The sequence below is a fragment of the Nyctibius grandis genome, chromosome 10, assembly GCF_013368605.1.
Source record: "Nyctibius grandis isolate bNycGra1 chromosome 10, bNycGra1.pri, whole genome shotgun sequence".
In the NCBI taxonomy this organism is placed as follows: domain Eukaryota; kingdom Metazoa; phylum Chordata; class Aves; order Nyctibiiformes; family Nyctibiidae; genus Nyctibius; species Nyctibius grandis.
In genome coordinates, this window is record NC_090667.1 from 6,488,139 (window position 1) to 6,511,100 (window position 22,962).

The 22,962-nt window shown below is 46.2% G+C and overlaps 1 protein-coding gene across 1 annotated transcript in view; it reads right to left on the bottom strand.

The window, feature by feature from the left end:
- Positions 1-22,962, bottom strand: part of FAT2 (FAT atypical cadherin 2) — a 45,802-nt gene that overhangs the window by 14,577 nt on the left and 8,263 nt on the right. Inside the window, exons 3-15 of the mRNA XM_068409260.1 lie at positions 20,114-20,175; positions 18,978-19,289; positions 18,128-18,338; positions 15,496-15,653; positions 13,454-13,729; positions 12,771-12,981; positions 7,707-11,759; positions 5,265-5,461; positions 4,492-4,645; positions 3,691-3,924; positions 2,498-2,887; positions 961-1,175; positions 189-326 (exon numbers count right to left, since the gene is read on the bottom strand). Of these exons, the coding sequence (XP_068265361.1) occupies positions 189-326; positions 961-1,175; positions 2,498-2,887; positions 3,691-3,924; positions 4,492-4,645; positions 5,265-5,461; positions 7,707-11,759; positions 12,771-12,981; positions 13,454-13,729; positions 15,496-15,653; positions 18,128-18,338; positions 18,978-19,289; positions 20,114-20,175 (6,611 nt within the window). The remainder of the gene's footprint in view (positions 1-188; positions 327-960; positions 1,176-2,497; positions 2,888-3,690; positions 3,925-4,491; positions 4,646-5,264; positions 5,462-7,706; positions 11,760-12,770; positions 12,982-13,453; positions 13,730-15,495; positions 15,654-18,127; positions 18,339-18,977; positions 19,290-20,113; positions 20,176-22,962) is intronic.

The window sequence follows — 22,962 nt, forward strand, 5'->3', positions numbered from 1 at the left end:
CTAAAGCCCAGCCTTCCTACAGCAGTATCTGTGAGTCTAGAAAATGAATGAATGAAAGACTTGCCTTCTGCTTGCAGTATTATGAGCAGATCATTCAAAAAACAAGAGGTAGCTGAATATACTGTGCTCCATCAGTCTTTTAGGGTGCATCTGTTTAAGACTTTCTGTTCCCATTTTCTTGAACTCACCTCCTCCCTGTCCAGATGCTTGGCGATGCTTATCTGCCCACTTTTGGGCTGGATGGCGAAGTGTCCCAGTGGGTTCCCTCCCACGATCGAATATGTGATCTGATTGTTCATTGCTCCATCCAAATCATCAGCTGACACCTGTTAGGAAAAAAAAAAGCTAGGACCCCTGGCTCAAAAAGACCTTGCCATGGAGAAGTGGAGGCAGGACCTCCTTGTCATTTAAGGATGTTGGTTTGAGCTTGCCTCAACTGAGGAAGAAGAAGGAAGGTGGTTTACATAAATGTTATTCATTATTTTTTTTCAAGACAAAACTCAACAAAGCTACAAGGATGGTTTTCTCCCTGTCTCTTTCCTGATTTTACCACCCCTGTGATGGTAACACTGGCCGGCTACGGAACTCCACATGGGTATGCCCTGGCCTCCACTATTCTGCCCAAGGAAGATTCTGCCTTCCCCAGGTCACAAGGATATTGGCCTTCTGCAGGCATTTTAACTCTCTTGGGAGGTCCTCAAAGCTCTTGAGCCCCCCTTAGGTATCTCAAGCTTTCACTCAAAGATGTCTTCTAAGGCAAACTGTTCTCCCTCTCTATGGAGTGTCAGGAATTCTGACAATCATCCTTTTTTAAAGTCATGCTTGACTCTTAGACGTTGAATGTCACAAACTCACTGAGGTGGCTGTGTCCAAGGAAAAGTAAAGTGCAAACAAGAGTAAATAATGCACAGCACAAGTAAAACAATAGGTAAAGACATCTAGCCTCATTCATAATCCTACCGTGAGGATGATTTCTCCAACTGCAGCATCCTCCCGGATATCAGCAAAGTAAGGGTCTTGGATGAACTCTGGTGCATGGTCATTGATGTCAGTTATGTTGATCACCACCATGGTCACATCGCTGAGAGAAGCTGAGCCCTTCCTTGTGCCCTCGATGGATAAGTAATACTCGTGACTCACCTCAAAGTCCAAGCTCCCATTTATGTATAAGGCACCTGCATTGGCAGATGGACAGAAAAGGACAGAAGATACTTTGAATGAATGGCACATGAGGTTTCTTGGAATACTGGAGATATACCGAGATGATTGTCAAACTACCAGCTGAAAAGGTGCTGTTGACCTAGCTTTGACTGGTTAAATCAGGATACTGAAAGTCATGGCATCACATAAAACAAAATATAATTGAACAGATTCTGCCATAACCTGCCTTGTTCTGGTAGCAAGTGTTTGAAGAGATGAAATAAACTCTCATTCTGGACAGTCTCCAGGAGTCTTGGTTGGAGGAGAACTGGGACAAAATAGGATCAGAGTCCAACAGTGCTATTGAAAGCTGTGACCAAGGCAGTAGTAGAGCATCACTGAACTCTGTCCCAGGCAGGACAAAAAGATGTGAGATGTAGATGGAGAGTTGTACAAGAGAAAGAGGTGTGCGGCAAGACACTGTGATTTGTAAATGAAGCCTGGGATGCAACATAGAAATAAGGAGGCGGCTGTTAATCTCAAAAAACGAGTGAGGAATAGGGACTAAGGACATAAAGTGAAAGAAAAAAAAAGAGACAGAATGTGCCTGGGTACTTCAATGCTTTCTTGGCTTCAGCACTGAAAATGTCACAAAATTATTCCCTGGAAATGACACTGTTCTGTGTCTTAAAAGACATACAAAATCATAAGAAGACTGGAGTGGAAAAATTAGCAAGAGCCTTGGGGACAGAGAAGCTGAGGAAGGAGCCGTGCATGAGGATGTTACAGCCAGGGGCAGAAGGCCCTTGATGACGCAGCCAAGGGCTTGTTTCAGAGAGCTAACATTGGCCTTCCGATAACAGGTCTTATCAGATCGCTGTGCAAACAGAGCAGTGCTTTATTTGGCTAGTAAGCCTGGCTCATGGTTAATAGATCGCTATAATCCACATTCATTGAGTGCTACCTAATAAAGCTGCCTGCTACCCTGGGCTAAAGGTTCCTTGTGAGATTAGGATGGAGAGACTTTTTTAAAATGAAACCAACTTCTCCCGCATTTTGAAGTGGAAAAATTTCCCCATCTTATTCTCCATGTTTATTCCCATGGATCCATCTCAGGTCCCAGACATATAACAGGAATCTTTCCATTCATTTCAATAAGATTTGTATCACTCTTCAAATCACTTGGCTGGCAAAATTTAGGGTAGAAGAGAAGACTGTATTCCTTACCCTTGTGCTGGCTAAAGACAGAGGAGAGCAGAAGTGCAAGTCAAATAGAGAAGAACTAGAGAAGACACATACAAGGACAGCCTTTGATGTTGGGTCCACCTGGACCTCCTTGGGGATGAGACCATCCTACCTGTGTTTGAATTGAGCTGAAATTTCCCGTGGTCATTGCCATTCACAATTTCATACTTGATCTCTGTGTTTTCTGTATTGTCCCTTGTCAATGCTGACAAGTTGAGGACCTCTGTACCCACAGCCACGTCTTCTTTTACCATGGCCACATATTCAGGGGCCAGGAAAACAGGCAGATATTCATTTAGATCCACAACGGAGACAGTGACAGTGCCAAGAGCAGAGAGGGGCTCTGGGGTGCCCCGGTCGGTAGCACAGACTGTCAGCTGAAACGCTGAGTGCTGCGAATCCTTCAGAGGCTTTTCCAGACGGATCACCCCTGTGGTTTCCTCAATGGAAAAGTGTCCATTGGCGGAGTCAGAGAGGGAATAGACCACCTCAGCGTTCAGACCTGGAAGGATAAGGGATAGGCTGCATTTAATTCATGGGTAGGAATGTTGCAGTTTTAATTATTATTTTTTAATTCATTAGGACTATGTGTACCTAAATGACCTTAAATTTCTAGGGAAAATGGAGGCTGGATGAACATTAAGTGTGCCCCTGTCCATCTGCATGTTCAGATATCTAGCCACCCTCACCATCATCCGATCAGCATCACCTGTCTGTATTTACTAGTGCTTCCTATTTTTAATTCCCTTGTTTCTAAACTCCGTTTCCTTTCATACCTGCTTCTAAAGCAGAGAAATATGATCTCGCTTCTCTGTCATTGTAAATTCAGTCTTTGCTGAAGAGGTTTATTAAAAGCTCCTTTCTTAGGAGCTTTACTTATGTTTCTGAGAACCTTCATGTCTTCAGAAGGACCTTTCCATCCATATCATCTACCCCATCCAGATCTAAAGCTCCTTTTTTCCTTATTACGGTCATTCTTGATTTCCATCTTGGGTAAAATTTCTGTCCAGTTTGGATCCCAGACAAACCGTGTGTCAGCTTGCACTGTGCATCATGGTTACAGTTACTGAGCGTGTCCTTGAAGTCTTTCTTTGCGTGTTTCTACAGATATTGCACTTCCTACAATGTCACAAAAATGCTGACGCCAGCCTGCTAGTCAAGAACATGTCAGCGATGAGATCCAGGCACATCTTTGCCAAGATTCAATCATCTATGCCCATCGCTGCAACCCTTCCCTAGGTTTCAAAGGTTTCCATTCAGGATGAAAGATGAACTCTACTAAAAGTAAATCCCATTCTGACTCACCTTCATCAAGATCCCTGGCAGCAACCACGGCGATGGGTGTCTTTGTTGTGGTGTTGTCAAAAACGGCCACGGCGCAGTGACTGGGGAAGAATCTTGGTGCATTGTCGTTCGTGTCCTCTACGATCAGCGTTATATCTGCCTGGCAGGAACGGCCTCCACCATCAGTTGCTTTTGCAACAAGATTGTACGTAGGTTTCTGTTCACGGTCAAGAGGTGCAGACGTGGTCAGTTCACCTGTTGGAAAGAACAGGAGATGGTCTTGTCTTTTGAAACGGCAGCCTAGGAGAGCTCAGGGAGGTTCAAGTATGCTGCCTTCCTGGATGCACCGTGGGAGACAACAGACTGGGTTTGAACACTGTTGTAATCCAGCTAATAGCAGTGATGTGTCCACACCACATTGCTCAGGGCTATTCTCAGATGACTGCCAGCCAGTGCCCTGGCAGGGCTTGGCATGGGAAGTCCTGCAAGTCAGGCTGAACTTCATGCAAGGGATGTCGTCACAGGATAAAAGTGCTCATAAAAAAATTGTACTTCTGAACACCTTTACAAACCTTGCTGCATCAAGCTTTCTGCAATGTAATGAACCCCAAGTGATCTCTAGAATGATCATCAAGACGCAGAGCTCACTCTCCTCTATACTGTATTGCAATGAACCTACCTGTTTGCCATCCCCTTCTAGCTTGGGAGAGCAGGAATGAACAGTCCTTTTGTCTGCTCAAGAGGAGATAAGTGTTGAGCCATGCGTGGAACTCAGGAGTGGGTGAGGAAGAGAATAAAAGCATCCCATTGCCCAGCTCTCACCTGTATGTGGGCCCAGCCGGAACTCCTCTGCACCAGGGCCGTGGAGGCTGTACGTTATCTGGGCATTGCTGCCGATGTCGGGGTCGGTTGCTGTTATTTTCAAAATGAAATGACCCGGCAGGGCGTCTTCAGAGACTCTCCCAGTGTAGAATATCTGGCAAGGACAGAAGGGTTCGTTGGCATCTGAGTCGTCTCCAAAATACCTTCACCTCGTATGGGGAGGAATGGACTAGCAGAAGCTTTGTAGAGAAGGATAAACCACGTGGTTTACAGGGGAGCACAATGTGCCTCACATTTCCAGCTGCCGGGGTGTGGACTGGGACCAGTGAGCTTATTTCACACAAGCCTTTGAATCTCCTTTGGGAAGCAACCACTTCTGTTCTTTCTCACCATGGGTAACATCCATACCAGCAATCAGCTCTCTACAATAACAAACCTCCCGATGGGAATCTCTCAGCTTAGCTGAGTAATTTACATGCCCCTATCCAGGAGGCTTCCTGGCATTGTTTATCTGCAAAAATTATCCTTCATAATGCTTAGGCACTCACTTACTACTAGCAAACATGCTTGGAGGCTAGATTTAATGTTCTTGCTTGACATGCAGCTTAATTAAACTTGCTAAGCATAATCAAAGCAACAGGATCGTGTGAGAAGAATTATGACAAGCCAAACCCTCTTAACGTGCCCTTTCTGTTCTTTCTTCCTTGCTATTGTGTTTTCTCCTTCCCAGCCGCTCCCCTTGTACCCTCAATGTCCCAAACCTGCCGTCTTACCTGGCCACACTCGGGGCTGTTGTCATTGATATCCAGAACAAAAATTTCCACTTCAGTGGTAGCCTGAAATTTCCCATCGGAGGCCATAACTTTGAGGAGATATTTCTCTGTATCTTCTCTGTCCAGAGGTTTCTTGGAAGAAATAGTCCATTCTCCCTCGATTTGGTTAACTGTGAACTGTCCTAGTATGTCTCCTTCTAGAAGGGGGCAGGAGGCAAGGAAAAGAGGCGTTTACTGAGTGCTGAAAATCAGAAGTGGTAAGGGAAGGGGATACAGGTGTGTCCACTGCTGGACCCTTAGGAGAGCTGAAGGACTTGCAGTGGTGACGCAGAGAGGACATTGGTGTCTTATCAGCCAGGTGGGGATACCTCACTACCTCACTGCACAGCTGAGAAATACCCTCCCTCTTTCTCTTGTTTATGCACTGTCTGCATTTTACACTGGGGAGATGAATGGGCTGGAAGGAGGAAACAACTCCTGATTGCAAAAATGTCTTGGTAATGTTCTGCAGATGTGCATATTCATTGTCTTAAAACCACATTGTCTCACCTTCCTAAAGCATGTCAGTCTTTCTTGGTGCATGTTCCTAAAGGGATCTGAGAGTTGCAAATACCCTGCAGACATTGGTTGGATCTTACAGTTACAGTACTGTGTATAGTTGTATTTCCTTTTAACCTATAGATGCATTTAATATATGGCTGTGCTTTCAGGGGCTACTTTTTGATTCTGTAAGAACCAAAAGATGAGAAATCAGTAAATCCAGGCTAGGCAGACTCTCCGGTCTACCAGATTCATGCTGCTCATGGGGCAGATTTTGCCCCTGAAGAATCCCTCTCTTCTGGCAAGGAGCTGGTGTCCTCTGCTGAACCCACGCCGTTGGGCAGAAGGAGGGAGCACGTTAGGTAATGGGAGGCAATGAAGAGAGCTGGCTGCAGGGCTTGTTTGTGTTAGACTCTGAAGAGCCTTGTACAGCCAGGTAAATTAAATTAACTCTCTTTCTGCTTTCATTTGCACTGCGGTGATGAGGTTATGAATCTGGAGGCACAATGAGACCTCTTCTAGCCCTTCTGGTGCTGGGAGACTCCAGCCCATGCTCAGGTTCAGTTTGCATGTGTTTGAAATCAGTGTGCATGGAACAATGGGAAGCTAGGCTCTGTGTTCACCTCCTCCTTTCTTTAGCTGCAGCGCTGTACTGCAGTTGTATTTATACGTTTATGGGTAGAGTTTGCTTGTAAGTACAAAGCAGAGAGAACATATGGGATTCACCGCTAACGTAAGCGTGCATCCTCTCAGGTATAAAGTAGTTGGAAGTTACTACTACCTTTATGATGGCAGAAATGCGAATACATAAATGGATTTAATCTTTCCTCCCAAAGGCTTGCAAATACTTAGGCATGCCATAAACCAGTTGAAAGTACCAGCGTTCCTGCCCTGTTTTGGATGGTTACAATAATAGATAACAGGCTGCAGCATGATCTGGCTAAATGTTTTGACCCTGAAGGGTCCTCATTTGAGTCCGAACAAACATTTTAATTTGAAGTACCTGTTCCAGGTCTGAGAAAGACCCTTTGGGGTCAAAAAGTACTGTAAAATCAAGCTTCTACTTGTGCAGATGCACAACAAACATTCCTTTTTTTGTTGTTTTACAGCAGTGGTTAATTTTTGTTGGCACAACTGATATTTCAGGGATGCAAGAGTCATCTTTAGTACTTCTTGTTAGCCAAACCCCTCACTAAGATTGACATGACAGTCTCAAATACCCACCAGTCTGCAGAGTATTAACTTTAGTATTAACCGTAGCCTTGTGAGGTCTACTTGTTTGTTAAGTCAGAGTTAAAGTGGCTTCATAGGAAACACATTTAATACAGAAATTTATACATGTCCTATTTGCATATATATAGTTATTAAAAAATACAGGCAGGCTTACACATACGTGTGATGTGTAAAATGACTGCACTGTTTGCAGGAGAAAAAGCTGGGTCAAAGAACTTAAATACAGATCACAGCATCTACGCGAGAAAAACCTTCCTTCCTGCTGTACCACTGCTCTGTCCTTCCAATAGGTATTGCAGTTACACTGTCTTAATTATTCCTCTGTTAAGAAAGTGTAAATAAATATATCTACAGTACTGTATAATTACTCATATATATATTATTTAGTTATTTCCAATTAAATAGGATGATTCAGTGGTGAGATAGTTATTATAATGATAATTCCACCCACTGCAGTTAGTTACTAAAGAGTTTTGGATACCTCAGACTCATATTTAGCTGAAGAGTCCAGCTCATGACAGAGCTAAGGCTTCATCTCCTGCTTCTGATAGGACTGTCAGTATAATGCTATTTCTGTATTAATATTCTGTAAGACAAGGTATCAAGTCCTCACTTTGAGATGATACTCTATTCTTGCTCACTGGAGATTTAAAGCCAGGAAAAACTCACCAGTTATGTAGCATGTGACCCGCCGGTTCTGCTCAGAGATGTCTGCATCAATGGTACTCAGTGTGACAACAACCTGCCCTGGCTCTGCATTCTCAATTACAGATCCTTTATAGAAATCTGAGGTGAACTGTGGAGCATTATCATTTTCATCAGAGACAGTGACCTCCACCAGGGTTTGGGAAGAGAGCTGGACTTTCCTGCCATGGTCAGTGGCCACAACGTAAAACCGATAGATCTCCTGAGCTTCGCAGTCCAGCTCTTTTAGTGTGGTGATCCACCCACTCTCACCATCAATGGTGAAGAGTCCTCGGAGGTTGCCAGATTCCGCTTCCAGACTGTAGGTCACCTGTCCATCACTTCCCATGTCCTGGTCATTAGCTGTCACTTGAATGACTGTGGTTCCTGATGGCATGTTCTCCATGACAAAAGCTTTGTAGGGATCTGCCTCAAAAACAGGTCTGTTGTCATTGACATCCTGCACTTGGATGTTCACAGAGACCAGAGAGACCAGCTCAGTGTCTTGATGTGAGCAGTGAGCCATAACATCGATCTGGTACCATTTGGTGGTCTCATGATCCATGGCCTTTTTGATTTTCAAAGCCCCTGTTTGTTTGTCCAGTGTGAACACCTCATCCTTGTTACTTTCTGTAGTGGTTCCCTTCACCAGGCTGTATATGATGGGATCCTCTGCAAAAGCTTTGACAGACCCTATTTCTGATCCCTCTGGAAGATCCTCAGATGCAGAGAACGTATAAAGGGGCTCAGAAAACCTTGGCAATGTCACCTCCCTGGGGACAATCTGAAGATTCACTGGGACAAGGGAGTTCCAGTGAGGGGGTCTGCCATCTTCAGCTTTCACCTTGAAGTTAAATGCTCTGTTTTCTAAACCAACAAGGCTCTCCTTGACCTTAACAACCCCAGTGGCAGCATTGATCTCCACAAGGTCTTCTGCCATATCTTCCACAGAGTCAACGGAGTAAATGACATCTGCATTTGCACCTTCATCAGCATCGTACGCCAGTACTTGGATGACAGGGGAGCCTTTACTTACATTGGACTGGATGGACAGAGTGTATTCAGAGGCTTTGAACTGAGGTGGGTTGTCATTCTCATCTGTAAGGATTATTTTGACAGTGCAGAATGCCACCTTCCCACCCCCATCCTTGGCCATGACTTTAATGGCGATGACTCTCTCTGTTGAATTTTCCCTGTCCAGTTTTTGAAGTGTGGCAATACGGCCTTTATTATCTATGGAGAACTTCTCATGGGCAAGTTTATTTATGATGGTATAGTCTATGGTGCCATATGGGCCACCATCTGGGTCAATAGCCAGCAGCTCAATCACTTTGGTACCTATCTCAGCATTTTCTGCCAGTTCTGCCTCGTACATGTTCTGTTGAAAAGAGGGGCTGTATTTGTTGGCATTGGTGGTATTGATATACACAGGCACAGTGCTCTTGAAAACTCCATCTGAAGCAGAAACTCTGAGACTGTAAGATGACTCCAAGTCCTTTTTGCAGCGGTTGAACATGGATATTATTCCAGAAGTGCTGTTGATAGTGAAATGCCTATTGTCATTGCCCGAGAGTATCACGTATTCCAGTCGGGTGGTGTCTCCACTATCAGGGTCCAGGGCCTGGACTTTTATCACGATGTGCCCACACGTAGCCATTTCGCTTACCTTGGCTTCATACTGAAGCTGGCTGAACTCGGGGGGATTGTCATTGATGTCTGTCACATCTACGATTACCAGGGCGTCACTGCTAAGTGGAGGTATCCCGTGATCTGCAGCTCTTACTTTCATGCGAAACTGTTGATTTTTTTCATAATCAAGTGCTTGAGCTGTTGTTATTTGCCCTGTGCTGGCATCAATATTAAAGAACTTGGCAGCATCTGAACCATCATCCAAGATCTGGTAGGACACCACTTTGTTTCTGCCTGAATCCTTATCAGAAGCAAAGAGCTGGACAACAGGGGTCTGTGCTGGCAAACTCTCCGAGACAGACGCCGTGTAGAGGATCTGAGAAAATATGGGGGGGTTGTCATTAATGTCCTCTACCTCCACCTCTACTCTGGCTTCTGAAAAGGATCCTAGCGCTGTGTCTGTGGCTCTAACGGTGAACGTGTGTTTTGTCTCTAATTCGTAGTCCAGCTGGCCTGTGACAGTAAGGACACCAGTTTTGAAGTCGGTGCTGAACAGTTTCAGGGAGTCTTCTTCCACAATGTTGTAGATGAGGCGCAAGCCTTCAGGGCTGCGAGCCTGTATGTGGAGGATAGATGTGTACAGGGGGATGTTTTCTGGCACCTTCACTCGGTAATACAAACTTTGGAACAGAGGGTTGGATTTGTTCCTCACACTGATCACAACCTCCTCTTCAGCTTGGAGGGGAGGTTCGCCTTTGTCCTTAGCAATGACTCGGAGGTTGTATTTATTTAAAGCTTGATAATCAAGAGGCTTCTTAAGTGAGACGTCTCCTAGGTAGGGGTCAATCCAAAAGTATTTGTAGTCCTCTGCAAATGAGTAGGTAATGGCTCCGTTATCCCCTATGTCTTTGTCTGTTGCTGACACCTGAAAAAGTACGTCACCTGGCTCTGTGCCGTCCTGCACCGAGGTGTAATATGGCACGTTCTCAAACTGCGGTGGGTTGTCATTGACATCCTCTACATAAACCTTGACTGTGGCTTGGGACACTCTTGGTGGTTTCCTGTTGTCCTTCACTTCCACAGCTACCTCATGCATGTCTTGTGTTTCACGGTCAAATTTCACACCCTTGGTCTGGAGTACTCCAGATGCCTGGATCATTTTAAACCTTTCCTTTCCATTCAAAAGCGAATAGAAAAGTGGTTCATTTAGCTGATATCCCTTGGCCCCAAGAATAGTGAGAGTCTTCTCATCTGTAGAGTTCTCCATCACAGTTGCTGTATATATGTCTTGATCAAATTTTAAGCCAGTACCTTGTGCTTGAGTTAAATTTAGCTTAACCAGAGCAGTACTCTTATATAACCCATCACCAGCTCTGACCATGAGTTCACGATAGCTTCCCAAGCCAGTAGTATTAAGAATGGAGATGAGACCTGTGAGTGGGTGAATATGGAAAGCATTATCAAGGTTCCCTCCCACGATGCTGTAGGTCACCTCCGAATCTGCATCTTTTGCCTGCACTGACAAAAGCTCCATCCCTGGGTGGGCAGGTAATAAGACAGACATCTCATAAGTGTCTTTGAAAAAGACTGGAGGTGAATCATTCATGTCTTTAACATGGATTGTGACCTTGGCTGGCTTGGATGCAAATAAGCTGGGACTTCCACTGTCATGTGCATGTACACTGAAGTGGAAAACTGGGGTGAGCTCATAGTCTATGTCAGCCCGAGTGGTAAGTGTCCCCGTGCTGGGATCTACTGTGAAATATTTCAGTGCCTCCGGTTCCAAAATCTCATAGACTAGCAGAGCATTGGAATCTTGATCAGCATCTGTTGCATGGGTCACGAGGGGAGCATTGCTTTCATCCAGAACCATGCTTTGAGATGGAGCATTCTCCATGATCCAGCCAACGAAGGAAGGCTTAACAAAGATGGGCGCATTGTCATTCTCATCAATGACATAGATAAGTACCATTGTGTCCATAAATGCTCCAGCCATGTTGGTGCCACGGACTTTCAACTGGTAAAAAGATACCTGCTCAAAATCTAAGCTCTTCTGAGTGGAAATAAGGCCTGATTGATAGTTCATGGAGAACACCCCATCTCTATTTCCATCTTTTATTTCATAGCTGACTGGTGACAAGCTTGTGGCTGAAACCTGGATCAGAGGAGAGCCAACAGCAGTGGATTCACTGATCTCTGTGATGTATTCGGCCTCTGGAAATTTTGGAGGGGTTCGATCAGAGGGTCTAATGCGGACATGCACTGTAGCAGAATCTTTAAGTTGGGGGAACCCCTGGTCTTCTGCCTTTACAATAAGAGTAAATCGCTCCTGCCTGGATGGGTCCAGTTTCTGGGCAACTGTAATAATTCCAGAATATGGGTCGATGCTGAAGAAACCTTCACCATTACCTGCAAGAAGAGAAATTACAAAGTGAAGAATGCAGACACCCTTCTGCATTGGTTTTGGTTTTCTGAACCTCTTTTCCATAGATGCTCCTGATTTCAGACCTAATTAACAACTGTTTCTTTCACTGGGAGACAACAATCTTCATTAATTTCTAAATAATTTTCATTCTAAGAACAATGAACTCATTGAGATCTATGAGCTAACTTTTAAATAAATCAAAATGTAAATTAGAGATAAATGCCTGTCTAATTTGAGTGCATTTAGCGGTGGTAGAGCATGTGCTTGAAGCTTTTGCCTCGTGTGCAGAACTAGGTAGCACAGACTGTACTAGTTGCTTCAAGCTCTGTCATGCTTATAATTACCAATACTTCAGAAGCAATTAAATTCCTCAGTCCTTGATCTAAATTGCAGTGAGAAAGATGGAGCAAAGGATGGCTTGTCTCCTGCAAAGAATTTACCTGCTAAATAGGCAGTGTGGCACAGCCATAAATATTTTAGTTTTAATCTCTAGAGTGAATAATAAAATACTTGCCCACTGAGATTGTACAACCCAAAAAGACCATCAACTAATGCTGAGAGGGTGCTCACCTTTCCTCAAAGATGTCTTTCTTGGTAGAACTGGTGGAAGTGATGTTGACTGCGGTGGGAATGGGAGTGCTTTTGCCTAACAACTGGACAAATATCTCTCCCTCAGTTCCCGTGGATGGGAAGAGTAGATTTTAAGTTGTTCTATCTTGTCCAGTCACATTTTTTCTTAAAATGGTGACTCAACATTGAAATGTCTTCCTAAGGAAGGATGCTTTTTCCATAATATGGAAATTTCCATAATATGGAAATTACTTGCTTGCTCTAGGTTTTCTCTGGATAGGAAAAAACTCACATTTTAGCAATGTGCAGCCATTTACTGTCCTTTGCAACAGCTAGAGAGTGATGGTCAACTGTCTGGCCACTAGCTAGAGCATAGAAATGCAGGCATGTTCATAGTCTAAATTGTCTTGTTGCATGGCTCTCACCTGCCTGAAGGGAGTAGTGGATTTCAGCATTGGCTCCTTGGTCCTGATCAAGGGCTCTGACTTGTATAACCTCTGTGCCCACCACTGCTGAGTCCAGCACTTCTGCTTCATAATGGATGCTGCTGAACTGCGGAGGGTGAAGGTTGCAGTTCTCCACATGGATGATGGCCTGGACAAAGTTCCTCTTGATAGGGACCTCCTGGTCTCGTACCTGAATAACAGAGGAAGAGCAGGTATGGTCACATCAGGGAGTAGGCAGCCTTTCCTGCACCAGGCTTCCAAGTAGCTCGTCAAGACTCTTACAGAGGGTGGTGTGTTTCAGTGGTACCAACCCCTTGGTTGGGAATAAGCCTGTAAGTTTCAGTGCCAAAACTCAGCCTTGGACTTGAAACCTTGGACTTGAAACCAAACATTAACAATTATCCACTGTGCTTTCTTGTACAAGAATCCAGTGACCCTCCAATGAAATTAGCAGGTGATGGGCTCAGCACATGGTTAGAGGAAAGCAGGGTGTTACCTAGATTTATCCAGGATGGTTATATAGTAAAGGTTAACACCCTGCTTTCCTCTTCCCTGTTGTTCTAGACAAGTCCTCCCTCAAAGGCTAGAACCAGTCTGAATTTCTCATAACCCTTATATCCCAGGGAAGCTGATGGTCTTAGCAGGATTTGGCTAGGACTCACCATCACTGTTAGGGTGTGTTGTGGCATGGGCTGGGAACTGAAGCCTTCTGCTGTTGTGAGGGCTCCACTGCTTGGATCCAACTGGAAAAGTCTTGTGCTTTTGGGGTCCACGCTGCCATGGATGGTGTAGATGAGCCCCTTGCCTTTGTCCTTGTCTGTTGCACTGACTCGAAGGATTTCCCTCCCCAAGGGGGTATCTTCAGGAATCCACACCTCGTAATGGCTCTCCAGGAACTGGGGACGGTGCTGGTTGATGTCAATCACGTGGATAAATGCCTGTGAGGGAGACAGCACAGTGAGGGCAGCAGAGATATGGGGGCATCCTGACTCATGCAGCCATGGAAAATCTCAGCTACCAACCCCTCTTGGATGTAGCAATGCACTAAGCCCTGTAACCATCACAGCTCTCCAACTCTTGGGGCTTTGCCATCCGTGGTGACTGGGAGTCCTTTTGTCCTTCTCCCTGAGGAACTCCTGCTGTGCCTTCCCTTAGTGATTTTCAGTTTGCTTCCTCTCATTTTTTTTAATCTCTCCGATCTGCCAAGCCATTCAGACTGAACGTGCTTGCACTTGGCACACAGGGAAACTGTCACAGCCTGCTGTGAAAAGTAGCAGCCGCTCAGCCATGGTGCCAGCTTTGCTGGCTGGTGCCTCCACACCAGCACTCATTAATTACACACCAGAAAGCGGACAGAGAGGGGATGTTTGGTAAAGGAAGGGAGGGGCTGGCCTATCTCAAGAGCAGCACATGTGTGGAGAAGGTGAGCAGAAGCAAAGTTTGTGGTCTGCACTTTTTAGCCCAATCTTCCCCTCTGCATTTAACAGCAAACCCCTGTGAATGGCCTGCCTGAATCCTGCCTGCAAAGTCACCCAGTTTCTTCTGTTTGGTCTCCTATCCTGACTGTCCTGATCCCCCTATTGAGGTGTTGACTGCATCTTAGGAAGTCCCAACCAAGTGTAATAATTTGCTTCCTTTAGCAAACCTGAACATGCCATGGATGTTTTGTACAAGCAGGTTTTTTGACATCTGCTAGCGGCCTTGAGTGCCAAAATAAATATAGGGATGAGATGCAAGGTGGCAGGGAATGCACACCAGGCAAGGTGGGGCTTTGTTTGTTTATTTGGAACAATACTTGAAGATAGTTGAGATAGATAGCCGTCCGTTAGCATTGCGTTTCACAGGAAGGGTAGTGTTCCTCACTCATCATCCCCTGCAAACCTCTGCAGTGAATTCCCACGATAAGCGTCACTGATGGGTGACTCACGTTCTAGGTCTTCCTATGCAGTGAGGGTTGGATTTTTGGATGCTTCTTATGTGTGCAGAAAACGGTTGGTGAAAGATCAAGCCCTGAATTACCCCTCCTGAGGGTAGGTAAAGATGGGCAAATGTCAGCAGCCATTTTAACTGGGACTTGGGGACATGCCTGAGAGCAGTGTGCCTCCTTTCACGAGTGCTTGCTTTTCATGTGGCAACTCAGAGGACACAGCATCTCTGCACTTGCCTCACTCAGCTCCATGGACATCAGTGCTGATATGTTATCAATGCTCCACGCGCTTGGAGCAGCACAGGGCAGGGCCTCACCTCACCTCTTGCAGTTGCGTCTGTGCTGGCTTTACATAGGCGAGCAAGTCCCAGGAATATCTCTTGACATGGTACCATGGACCCAAGCCTGATCTAACTGCATATATATTTCCTTCACGTCTTGGCATGTTGTCCCAGCCGTGTTGTAGTTCAATCTGAGCAGCTGAGAGCAAGTTGAGGTCTGAGAGTGTGAACAGCCACCCCAGCTTGGCTGGTGGTATAGATGTGTCCTTGTGTGCTGGCTGTGATCAATGGGAAAGGCCCAGGCTTTCCTAGACCATTTGTGTTCCCAACAACATAAAAAAAAATCTTAGCTTGGTACTTAGGAAAGGCTTGGACCACTCTGTAATGTAAGATCACAGCGTAAGGAGATTCTTGTGCCTGGCACCTGATCCGGAGCTCAAAGGAGTCAGAAGAAGGATTCCCTTTGGCATATACTCACTCTAGATGGGGTCTTTACTAAAGAAAAAATCATTACCTGGGTTTTGATGGTAGTGGACCCATCAGTGACTTCTACTGTCAGGTTATAGCTTGACTTCTTCCTTGCATCAAGGGCTCTTGCAATGACCATGCTGCCTGTGCTCTTTTCAATGTCAAAATCCATGTCATCATCACCACCTGGGATAAGGGAGGGATGAGAAAAGGAAATGGGGGGATTGTTACAGTTAGATTTCTATCTGGAGCAAGCTGCGGGTGCTGGCTGCCTCTGTAGTGGAAGCGATTCTAGGAGCTGCCTGGAGATCCAAAGGATGAGGTTCTCCCTTCCAGACCCACACACAAACCACACAAGGAGCTCATGCCCAGCCAGGCAATATACCTTGAATGGGGATGTGTAGGCATTCACTCTAGCTGTACCTCTTTGGCCACAGCTAGGTTGGGGACAATGCCATAGGTGAGGTTTCCCTCGAATGTGGGAACTAAATACAAAATGTGATAGATGGACACAGGAGAGAGGGAGGACATGGAGAAGCTGGACAGAAAGGTAGTCACAGATGGTGACAAAGGAGTGTGAGAGGGAAGACGAAGGGAATTAGAGAAAATGAGGGGGAGGGGAAAAGAGGATGCATGTATGCATGTGATGTCCTGGCTAGATTTGCACCAGTCACATTTGAGCATTGATGTATTTGCACAAGGTCTCCAGCTATGCAGCATCAGAGGCTTAGCATGGATCAGGGGCCTGCGAGGCTGAACAATGTTCCTGCTGGCTTCCAATTCAAGGTCACACTGTGGGCATATCAGCGATGGTCTTCATTGCCACGGTTGGGAGCCTGTGAGCTACCTGAAGAAGCCCAATACTTGAACAGTTGGGGAGGCAGACGGTGCTTCCAGGGTGAGCAGAGCCTGTTGCCTCCAACCCAGATGGCTGCATAGTACGGGGAACCGCAGGCCTGAGCAGCTCAGCAGCAAAAGGCTGTCCCTCACGCTGTGGCTGTTCAGCCCTGGTGTGGCAGCTCCTTTCTCATGCCTCACTTGCTAGTGGCCTGTTAGTTCTCTATCGCATGTGAAACACTGCTACTCTGGTCTGAGATATGGACAGGTAGAAACAGTTTTCTGCCATTTGTCCCAGGTTTCAACTTCTCCCTTCCCAGCTACTGGATGCTCTGGATTCTGCTTTATCCTCTTACCAGTTGGGAAAATCTTGGCTGGTGGTTAAATTACACATCTTCCCTTGTGGGAGAAATGCAGTGGTTGCCAGCCATCTGGACCACCACTTTCCTGCTGGGAAGGAGACAGAAAGAAACAGAGACAGAGGAAAAAAAGAGACCCATGGATGCCTTTCCCTGAGAAAAGAGAGAAGGGCTCCTTTTGCACGATGCCAAAGGGAATGAGGAAGGAAAGGCGAGGCCAGGAAAGGAAAGAGATGAAGAAAGATGCTGCTTTGTCAGAGTTTTTACAGACACCGTTAACCCCAGCGACAGAGCCTTTATGGACTGCAAAAAGTGAGGTTTTGAATGAGGTGCTGAAGGCTCATGGATCTCTGCATCACCTGCTTGGTTGTCAGATACCGTGATGCTTTGCTTCCCTAGCAGGGAAAATGAAATCCTGTCCTCTTCCACCAGTACAGAAACCAAGAGAGCCCTGAGTAGCACTTGGGGCACTAGGAACTGGCAAAGATGAGGTCGAGCGTACAGGCAAACACTCAGCAGGGAAACAATGGGGTAATGTTCAGAGGAATATACCGTTGTTCCGCAAACCCAAGCAGGCACTACTAATGCCAGGTAAGCCTTGCGCTGATGTCTGCTCCTTGTACTGGTGTATCTCTTGTTGCTTAATTGTATTTATACACTGTTATCCCTGCCCTAACATAGTAATGGGAACAACTATTCACTCACCCAATTAAGGCTTTGTCTGACGAGGGCAAGCCCTGCAGGCTGTGTCAGGGAAAGGCTGTGCAAGGCAGACTGGGGCACCACTTCAAAACACCAAATTACATGAGCACAATTGGCCCTCGTTCGTAGGACCAGTTCTGCACATGCACCACCTGACGAGTCTGCTGGGGTGACAGCCCACGTCCCCCCTACCCCAGCATCGTGTGTCTTAGAGGAGGCCCTAGAGCTTATTCACGTTTCATGTCTAAGTCATCCCTGGGATGCCGTGAGGTGGAAGGGAAAGCCCCACCAGTTAGGTCAGACCAGGTCTTTGAGGAATCCTTCCCTCTTGGCTCCCTGATGAGACTATGGGCTCAGCAGGGAGGGAGAGACGGGGGGTGTCTGCAAGACCCAGCCAGACACCTGGATCCTCGCAGATTGTTTCACCACAACCAACAGTGTCACTTGATTCCCAGGAGAAGCTGGGACTGGCGTGCCCTGTCTCTCACATGACATTGGAGAACTCCTCAAACGCTGGCAAGTTCCAGAATGTCATTTTAAATGTGTGTTAGATAATTGCACTTGGCACCGGAGCCCTTGGACGGGCAGATTTGTCTATGGCTGTTTAAGCCTTTTGGTGTCTGTGAGAAAAGCTTTCCCTGTAGCTCACCTACACCTAAAGCAAACAACTTCATTAGCTCAGACATGCGAGTGCTGAAAGCCAAGGGAGCTGGGGCAAATGCTCCCAGACAGTGCTGCCCTGCTTTAATTTCTGTGTCTCACCTGTGATATTAAACCACACTTGGCTGGGGCCCATTTCAATGCTGATCACTCCCACCATATGGTTCACAGGATCTGTTTCCATGACGGCAAAGTTAAAATGGGGTTCATCGAAAGCTAGTGGCTCCGAGGAAGGGCCGGGCCGGGCGACCCAGCTGATGTGAAGCCGCACATGGGAGGAAAGTGGTGGGCTGCCGCCATCGGTTGCCTTGACCTGCCGGGAGATGCACATGCAGTCAGGCAGAAGGCTGGTTTAGTCCATGGGAGCCCCATGGGGAGCTGCTACTCCCACCCACCCGGAGTTTCAGGTCCAAGTGCACCCAAAATCCCACAAAACAAATCATGACCCAGTGGTCTGTGCTCTGGCTGCTTCCAAGATAGAGCCATGCAACCTAAATTCCTCTTGACCATCAAGCAAATCTGCCAAGCTCAATCCACAGCAGAGACCTGGATTGCAAGCCTCGTTGCAAGGACCCACAGAGTGTGAGAGAGCTTTAAACCAATATCCAAGCCCCATGGCCTGATCAGACTGCCAAACGGAGTCACTGCTGAAACCCAAAGACTGTTCAGGTTCAGGTCCACATCCATATGTGATCATGGATCACTGTGCTCATCTCTGAAAGTACGTTGGACAGTTGATTTTAAATTTATACTCCATTTTTCATAGCTTCTTACCTTCACCTTTCCCGTCATTCCCTCCCAGTTTCTATCCCTGTAACCCAAGTCTGTCTCATTCAATCTCTCCTCCCACTGCTGCATTTTCTCCATCTCTTTCCTTCTTTTATATTTTCTGTTTCTGCAGCCTTTCCTCTCTTCCCTCTCCACCCATCTCTTCCCTCTGTTTCCCTCTCACCGTGAGTATGTTGTATTCAGAGGCAGGAAAAGCTTTCCTGGAGAACACAATGCCGGTTGTGGGGTTGATGGTGAATATCCCTTCCTCCTCCTCCTCGATGGTGTAGGTGATCTGGCTGTTCTGGCCCTGGTCACGGTCCGAAGCGATCAGTCTGTAGACTGGCAGCGGTGTCTCCGAGGCATCTCTCTCGGGGAGCTGCACCATGAAGAGCTTGTGGGGGAAACTGGGAGGACTGTCATTGGCATCCAGGACTTGTATCATGACTCTGCTGGTGGACTTCAGGGCTGGCTCTCCGTTGTCAGAAACAGCCACCTGCCAGCAAGAAAAGGGAGTAGGTGAGAGAGCTCTTTGTCGTGGCCTAGGACATGAGCAGCCAGCCTTCATACTGATGGGCAGTGACTAAACTAGGGTTTTTGTGTGGGTCTGCATTTGTATCTCAACATTTTCAAAGGCATTGCTCCTCTCAGCAGGGTAAAAGCTGGTGGCTGTAGCTGGCACTGTACAAGGCTTGTGCATGCACAGGGAGACGCGTCTGCAGGGCTCCTGCTTGCAGTGGCTCGAGGCAGTGGGTCAGATTGGTCATTAGAGGTCACACAACTGAAAAGATTTGTATTGCAATAGCTTGGCAAGTTATCACCCATCCTCACTTCGCTCCCAGCATGTTGCGTTGCAGAGAGAAATGTATTGTCCTCAATCACCCTGATAGACTGAAACTCCTCAAGATCCCTCTAATGTAAATATGCATAGCTCGGAGCAGCTAAGGATGGGGGCCGGTAACACAAAGCTACATGGCAATGTTTGATACAATGAGATAAATGAGGGTGGATTTCTCTGGCTTGCTCTTTCCCCCATAACTTATTATCCATCCTGCTAGAGGACAATTCCAGTCCTCTTCCTGCATTCCCACAGCTTCCAGAACAGGCCTTTTGCTCCAGTCTTCGGTAAGGAAATAATAAACCCCACAGTACTGCTGCAGCTGTCTCTTAGGGCAACATACACCATTTAATTAAGTTTCCCAGTAGCTGGGAGCTGATGAGATGAGATTCTTTCTCTGTGCTCCAACTTGCAAGGAAAGCTCTTTGAGGACTTAATACACTTGTAGGTAAATAAAGCTAATTACAATCATCATTACCCACCTCTAGGATATGTTCAGCCTTGTATTCTCGATCCAGCTGCCGTGAAGTTGTAGAAATCAGACCTGCCAACAAAGAAACCCTTTGAGCTCCAAGACTCAGCGTCCGAGGAAAGCCAGGTCTGATCAAATCCACGCGTGCCCCACATCAGCCTGCTCGCCCATCCTGTTTCGGGTTCCCTTTGTGATCAGAGGAGAGAGACAGATACCCCCAGAGGACAAGTTGTCCACTTCCAGTGTGAATCCCTCTGTGGAGGCGCTGCTCTCGCTCCTCTGATTACACAGACCACGGAGGAAGAGGGACACTGCCTACATCAGTTGAGGGTTGTCAAGGCATTTGGTGAGAAAGGCTGCAGGACCGTGAAAACAAAACTTTTCTTATGCCTCTAAGTAAGAATCATTCTGCATGTGCTGGCACAAGTTTGGCCTCTTAACAAGTCTCGACTCCTGTTTTCCCCTGTGCTGAACCTTGCTCTTTGTAATTTACAGTGTTTTGACAAAAGTTTGTCTTCTGTCTTGGGAAATACCCTCTATTCTACTGCTAGAGTAAATGTATTCAGGCTAAAAATAAGGTACACAGTCGATAATAATGTTGGAATATTATTTAAGCCTTGCTGAGAGACAGGATGAAGCCTCTAACAATTGCAACATTTGAGGGATTTCTAAAAAATACACACTAGTTCAACTGCGGGGAACAGGCTGGATGCAGGAGGGAGGAATTGTGGCTGTAATAAACTAGAGTTTAAACAAAACCATCATAATTGCCTCTTTTTGGCCTGTCAATGACTAAGCTGAGTAGATGCATGTGTGGAAAGGATGGAGTCAAGGCTTGTGTTTCCACGTCTGGTTTGATAATAGTCCTTATCAAATGTCTTGACTCTTCACCTTTGGGGAAAAGCAGCTCTAGACCATTTTCATGACTTCTTTACAGATGATGGAAATTGTATATATAATGTGTCATTTTCTGACAGTCATCAAGTTTGACACCTGTAAGTGTTTTTGTCCATTCCCCGCATCTCCTTCTCCCAGCGGTCGCTGTTATCACGGTGTTTCTTTCTCGCGGAGGGAAGTCCTGCTTCCTCTCACAAACGAAAATTAGGGTGAATTTTCCTGACCACCGCAAGCAGGGATACAGAGTTGTGCTGCTCTGGGAAATGCTTTGCATGGGAGGCAGCGTGCATTTGCAGTGGTGTGAGCACGTGCATTTGTGCATCCTGAAAGACTTGTAAATCGGAGTTGCGTGAACCCATCTCAACTCTTGTTTCTGGTCCAAAGCCAAAAAGATTTAATTAATAGTATTGTTTTCAATTGTGTCATACTTTGGTGAATTGCTGTCTGAGCATGATAGGGAGGAGAAAATTTCACATGGCTGCAGGAAACACCAGGTAGCTGAAGGAGGGAGCAAGGAGCAGCTGCTTGGAACAAGACTATTGTTAACCGTTTCCACTTGTTCTCTGGGATTATTCATATTTGGCACCAGCCGCTGCACTAAACATTTATTTGAAGCCTTTACAATCATAGATCAACACTTCTTAATGCGTTATGACAAGATGATTTGAAAGACTCTGCATGTATGTAATGGGTTTTTTTTTCTTCTCCCTAATCTTCCTTTTGACATCTCAGCAAGTGAAGAGGACTCAGCAGTGGCCTGAAAGCACACTGGCTGAGGAGCTTTTGAACCTCTCCCAGGCTCGTTGGAGGCTGTAAGGCTCCAATAGCAGCAAAATTCTTGATATGCATGGAAATGTTCTCTTAATGGGAGCCTAAAGAAGGAATTGCAGCAGCAGTTCATTGAGATCCCTGATGCTCCTGTCCACATTGCCAATAGGTTGGCTAGGACAGGGGAGCAAAGCCTAGAACTCCAGCTACCTCAGGGAATGGTTCATAATTTTGGCATAACAAGCCCATAGGACATATAGGTAGATATTGACAATGGAGCCACGCAATACTTGTGTGCACATGGGATATTTCTAGTCTATCAGATTGCAAAATTCAGTTGCAACAGACTAATACCTTGTTTTCACTTGGTTACTGCATGCCAGCTGATGGAAGGTAACTTAAACCACTCTGAAGTGATTTTTTGGATTTCCCTGGCCACACCCTGAAATTCTTTCATGACCTAATGATAAAAATAAGAGAAACCAGGATTGTAGCTGAGCTTTCTAGAGCTGGAGAAGAAGGACTGTAGTGAAGGCAGATGAACTGGAACAAAATTACTATCTTGAATGTCTGTACCACTGAAGATGCTCAGATCTCCTGGGGAGTAAGAGCTGACTCTACTCTCTATCACAGACCTGTACCGTAACCCAGTTGGGAGTCTTACCAGATGGCATTTTTGGGTTTAGCTTCAAATCTGTTGAGCCACAAGTCAAAGGGTTGGCTTCTCCTCCTGACCTCAGGCAAACTCCCTCTGTCCCTTACCCTGTGCCTAATGGCAGCTCCCAGTTCCCCTCTCCAGAGCCAGTTACCACTCTGCCTTGAGATCAGAAAGCTCTTGTGGTTAACGGTTAATCACTCTCATTCCCGTATGGAGCCATGGTGCTGTGCGGCTGCCAAGATGCACGAACTGCCAGCAGTGTTCACACGGCAGATGAGCACCCAGAGACAGGGAGACGGGGATCAGACACGGTGCTTGAGAGAAGCCAGCTGGAAATAATGCATATTTTTGTTTGTTGCTACTTGGTTATACACCCTGTGAAGCCAGAGGGCTAAAATGGAAGTGGAAACTGTTATTAAAGGGGAACTGCCATCAGCTTTCGTGGCCTGGGGAAACAGTTCCTCGGTTCTTTCTGCTGCCCCCTACAAGGACCTGGGAAGTTTTTAATGACAATGTTTTGTGTGTGTATGTGCACA